At 44.2% G+C, this 5832-nt stretch overlaps 1 protein-coding gene across 1 annotated transcript in view; it reads left to right on the plus strand.

Annotated features, from left to right (window-relative positions):
• The window catches only part of SCG3 (secretogranin III), a 36346-nt gene that overhangs the window by 11236 nt on the left and 19278 nt on the right, over positions 1 to 5832 (plus strand). Inside the window, exons 7-9 of the mRNA XM_004709430.3 lie at positions 455 to 632; positions 3458 to 3574; positions 4645 to 4728. Of these exons, the coding sequence (XP_004709487.1) occupies positions 455 to 632; positions 3458 to 3574; positions 4645 to 4728 (379 nt within the window). The remainder of the gene's footprint in view (positions 1 to 454; positions 633 to 3457; positions 3575 to 4644; positions 4729 to 5832) is intronic.

Raw genomic sequence — 5832 nt, forward strand, 5'->3', positions numbered from 1 at the left:
ACTAATATGGAATAGAGGAAAAGGAGAGATGTGTGCAAATTTTGGAACAGAGTTTGAACGTAGGCCAACTAGCTACTGAGGGATTGGATAGGGGAAAGAAAGAAGAGCCAGGTACGGCTCTCAGATTTCTGCCTAGTTCTCTGAATTGAGAAGGGAAACATGGGACAGGAATATGGCCCGGGAGTCCCTATGCTGCTAGCATTAGATATTCTGGAAGACTCACCTGTACGGGAGGTTTTCCTGGAGGAAAAAAGCCTGTCCTCAATTCCCTAGCTGTACACCTTTCCATGTGACTAGATCCCCATGTGCCTAGAAAAGGGTTTGCACCTCAGTAGCTCACAAAGGAGGGGCGCAGCTGCACTTCACGTTCAAGGTCACCACAGAAGGAAGAAGCTGGCGTTTCCTTCGCTCTAACAAAATCTTTCTTTGTAATCGATTTTCCCCACCACTGGAGACTCCACCGGCAACCGTTCAAGATGGTTTTACTAATGGAGACAATGATGAAACAGTAGCTAACACCTTAACCTTGGCGACTGGCTTGGAAAGAAGAACTCAACCCTACAGAGAAGATACTTTTGAGGAACTCCAATATTTCCCAAACTTCTATGCATTACTGAAAAGCATTGATTCAGGTAATCATTGTGTGTCTGACCATGTGGAACAGAAAACGATTCCAGGAAATGTGTAGGTGGGTGGGGTTTGGGACTTCAGTTCTTTTTTTCTTTTTTTTTATGTTTTCAGTTTCTAAATACAAACTTCAATGGCATACACCGTGGCCTCAGGAGAGTAGTTCGCATCGATTTTTTTTTTTAAGACGTGTACTAGCTATGCAAATATTTAGGAAAGGGCAATCAGGAAAGGTGGAGTTTCTGGATCCTTGAATGTGCTTGTTAACAAAAGGTTCACTTATTTGTTTAACCAACAGTTATTGAAATGTGCTGTGTGAACCTTGTCCAGATACATAAAGGAACCCATGTCCCTGCCTTTACCCTGTTCAACCGCAGTTCTTACCGTACTTTTTTTAAATGTTTTTTATTCATTTTCCTCATATGACCGAATCAGTGTGTGGAACATCACATCCTTTTTGAGATGAATCAGGATGTTTCTTTAGAGATATTTTCAGCGTCAGCCCTCAAATGAGTTTAAATGGAAGGCATTGATTGGTCTACAGACCAGAAATCCAAAACATACTCGGAAAATGATATATATTTTAAAAAACCAAGTCCTTCATGTCTTGCTCTTTTACCTGTATGTGCGCCAAGGATTTCAGCCCCGTGCCTATTTTTGGCTAATCTGGGAGGAAGTGGGGGAGGGGGGAGGGGGAGAAGGAAGAGGAGGAGGAGGAGGGGGAGGAAAGTTTCTGTTGTTCTTGTTATTGCTCCGGCAGATCTTTGTACTATCTTCCTAGCTGTTCCCTGCTCTGTTCGAAGACTTGGTTCCCAATTGAACATTTGTGCAAATGTTACTGTAATTGCCGATTATTTGCCTGTAGCGAAGACCACCTGTAGGCCTTCAATCCAGACACTGGCCAGATGGCACCAGCCACTCTGGTGGTGTTTGCAGGGTTTGGACATCCCATTCTGAGCCATCTTGCCCCCAGTGGTTGGCAGGTGTCCAGCTCAGAAGCTCTTGTTATCCCGGTGAGTCACTTCTTGTACGTGAGAGACATCAACACAATGCCCAATCCTCACACAGACGTGACGCTGGGTAAACAGGGTGGTGACTGAAGTTATTCTTTGCCACCCTTTTGCAACTTTGTTTTTGTCTTCCAAGTGCCTTCATGCCATCCATCCTGCCTTTATTTCCCTAGAATTTTGAGTTAAATACTTACACACAGGGACTTAAAAGAAGCTCTTGGAAAAATATCCATTATCTTCTAGTTCTGTTTTCCCATGAACTTTTTAAAGCCCGCTCATACTGAGGTCTTCGGCAATATTCGTTCTTCTCAGAGGTACCGAGAAACAGCTGAACCACTTGAGCAATCCTAAGCCACGTAGAACCTCAAAGTAGCATCTCCATTCCTGATAAAAGCCATGCTGGAGCTTAATGTGAGACCTGAAAATGGGCTTGCTCACTCCCTACTCCTCTGCCTAGACCGTGGAAGAGCTGATCCCAGGGAAAGTTTGAATTTACAAATCAAACACTAGCCTCAGGTCCCTGCTTTTCAGGGGATCAGGGAGAAGAAATAGTCCGGCCTCAGCTGGCACATAGAGACCTCTGGCTATTACCCACTAACTGCCTCTCTGTGGATGATGGAAAGATGGGCACAATCCCTCTTCTTAGGAACGAAGTCAGATATGAGAAGTTTGCAAGAAGCTTCGTAGTGGTTGACTCTAGGGAGTAGGAGAATCACCTAGTGACCTAGTGGTTACACTTTGAGTTGATAAAAGTGAGGTCAACAGTTTGACACTACTGGCCACTCCGAGGGAAAAAGAGGACGGGCCACTCCTGTTAAAAGTTACCATCTCAGAAACCCACAGGGCAGTTCTGCCTTGTCCGGTAGGGTTGCTTTGAGTCAGCCTTGACCTGATGGCAGTGGTTCCTCAGTTATAGGGAGTAGGAAGGAGCCCTGCTGGAGTAGGGCTGCGAACGGCAAGGTCAGCCATTCAAACCCACTGGTCTCGCTGTGGGAGGAAGGGGAGCTTGTCTGCTCCCGTAAAGATTCTAAAGAGTGTTCTAAAGAGTGGCTCTGCGTCAGAAGTGACCGGATGGCAGTGAGCCTGAACTGACAGGGAGTAGGCGGTGGTGGGGAGAGTGAGGAAGAGAGTCCTTTCACTTTTATTTCCTACTGTGCTCTGAGAACACACTTACGATGTGCTTATTGCCCTTGAAATAAAATCGAGCTGAAACCACAATATACGCTCCTGTTTAAAAATCAAAATACATTTAAAAAATAAAAATACACGTGTTCGTGTTTTCAAGGACTGAGTTTAATGAATGAGTACCAGGCGGCTTCAAAGAGTTTATGGGAAAATGAATGAAAAGATAACGGAATTTCCCCCATGAACTTTTTGCAGCCCCCTTGTATGTTCCATGAAGCTAGTTACTTCTCTACTCTACGGTTGTCATTGGTTTCAAAGATAGCATTGGACATCTGTTGTTGCCCGCGATGGCTTAACCGCCCGAGTAGGGGAACGTTATTGGCCCACTTATCTTCTCTTTTGAGTTTTTATTATCTTGGGCTGCAGAAGGAACTCTTTATTACCTAATCTACTAATAAAATCTTTTAGATTAAGTAAACCTTTGGAAGATCTTATCAATGCTTCTTTGGGGGCAAAAGTATACCAGACAAGTAGCCTACATTCCCAATCAAGTCTAAGACTTTCTATAAATTAAATACATGTGACTTAAGCTATAAATGTAGCAAGAAATGCTCCCATAAGATAGTGTACTTTACCATTGACGTGGACAGATAAAGCTGTATTCTAATTTTTACATAATGATTTTATACTTTCAGAAAAAGAGGCAAAAGAGAAAGAAACACTGATAACTATCATGAAAACATTGATCGACTTTGTGAAGATGATGGTAAAATATGGCACAATATCTCCTGAAGAAGGCGTTTCCTACCTGGGTGAGAGCTCCGTCTGTTTTGTTTTTACTGTAGTTGTTTCCATCGTGCAAAGGGAATTCAAGATCGGCCAGTAATGACCTCGCTCATTTGATCATTGAATGCCCAAGTCGCCTGAATTATCTGGGTGACCAGGACTGCCCAGCTGGGTAGCCTCCATCACATATCCTCCCAGCCCAGCAATCCCAGTAGAAAGACAGCCTCTTTACCCCCACGGTCGTATCATTGAGTCTCCTTGTCCTGGCTGGAGCCATCATAAGCTTAGCCTTGAACTCTCACTATCACCAGGGAATTAGAAGAACTTGATTAGCTAGCCCCGAGGTCTTCAACTGCTGATGTGGTCTAGCAGGTAAAGAGTGGGAGAATGCTGGGTTCTCCAAAGGAAAATCGAGGTGCAGCCCCCCAAGGGTGTGGAGTCAGTCAGAACCACGGCTGTTCGCTGATGCCATCCCTGAGATCATGCCAGCAGTGGCAGGGCCCTTCTGTAATGCTGAGTAGGAGGCTAAGCGATTGATCTCAAATGGTGTGACTTTCTAGAGTCTGTGATTCCTAGAAGTAAAATCAAGGTCAAGGTGCCGGACTAGCAGTGTTCATATTATGGAATTGCTATTGTGGCGTTCCTAGTGAGATTTGCACATTTTTAGTAAAGGATCGATCGGGCCTTTTAGAAAGTAAACCTGTATATCTTTTAGGGAAACCTCTCCATTGCATTTCAGGTTGTGGACTCTCTAGAGTGCAAGGACTGTCTAGTGGATGTGTATCAGAGTATTTCTCTTAATGGAGTGCTTTGGGTGGGGGAGGGAACCTTGCCTGTTTTAATTGCCTGGTTTAGTTCTTGAGACATCTTGTTTCTTTGAGGCAGCAATGGAACAACTTAAATAGGGTTTTGCCATTCCCTTTCCTTTATAAAACATGCTCAGCTAACTGCACCAGATAAGTGGCAATGAAAATAATTTTATGGCTGGTGTGGGGGGGTCACCACCACATGAGGAACTGTATAGTAAAGTATGGCTTCTGCAATGAAGGAGCTAATTTAATTTTTAAAAACGACTTTCTTTTCCTCCTTCCTTCAGAAAACTTGGATGAAACGATTGCTCTTCAGACCAAGAACAAGCTAGAAAAAAATGCTACTGATAATAGAACTAAGCTTTTCCCAGGTATGAGGCATTTAACCAACGTTTAAAGCTTTTAGAACAACATAGTTCTTTTAAGCGGTAAAAAGGAACATCAACACACACTGATGAGGAATTACTAATGTAAAAGTCTTAAATCTGAAATCCAGCCATAAAGCTGGTGTGAAATGCCTTTGCGGCAGCTTGGATTCATAGTGACCCTACCTACGAACAACAGAAGAAAGGACTCAGGCTCCGCACGCTCCGCACAGTGGCTGTGTGAGCCCCTTGTCTTAGCCCCAGTGTCGATCCGTCTGTTTGAGGGAGATGAAGCAGATGTAAGTGAAATCTACTTGGCTATGTTGTGGCCAACCTGGGCATGGAATAGGACCCTAAGAAGAAGCATTGAAAGTCCTATAGGTCTTTACTGAAGATGTCTTGAGGCTGGTGGAAAGGGAAGGGACCACATCACAAAACGGAGCCATCCTCATGTAGGTATATTTCTCTCCCCCTAGACCAGTGATTCTCAACCTGTGGGTCGAGACCCCTTTTGGGGTCGAATGACCCTTTCACAGGGGTCGCCCAATTCATAACAGTAGCAAAATGACAGTGATGAATGAAATGAAAATACTTTTATGGCTGGGGGGGTCCCCACCACATGAGGAACTGTATGAAAGGGTCGCGGCATTAGGAAGGTTGAGAACCACTGCCCCAGACGATCACTTCTCCAAGCCCTTCTCTAGTGATCTGTCCACACCCCGCTCGTCCTCCCTCCCTCCATCCCACCCTTCCTTCTTTTCCTGTCTGACGTCTTCTCATCTCTGGGTTGGTTCGGTGCCCGTATATAGCACAAGTACCTCTGATCTCCAACTCCATTCATCACCCTGTTCAGCACAGCAACTACCACAGTGCACAGGAACCCCCTTTCCCTAATAGGGCAAAGTGGAACTAAAGAAAAGAAACTTTGCAAATTCTAATGTTAATAATTTGTCCCTATCACAGAAAGGGTCTACATCCACTTCGTAGCCTAAGGTGCAATCATATAAAATGGTGTTTTCTTTGTTTTTTATTGTTTTATTAGGGTCTCATACAGCTCTTATCACAATCCGTACATACATCAGTTGTGTAAAGCACATTTGTACGTTCATT

Source organism: Echinops telfairi, unplaced genomic scaffold (genome assembly GCF_000313985.2).
Source record: "Echinops telfairi isolate 266 unplaced genomic scaffold, ASM31398v2 ScPeMD7_8;HRSCAF=38, whole genome shotgun sequence".
NCBI lineage: Eukaryota > Metazoa > Chordata > Mammalia > Afrosoricida > Tenrecidae > Echinops > Echinops telfairi.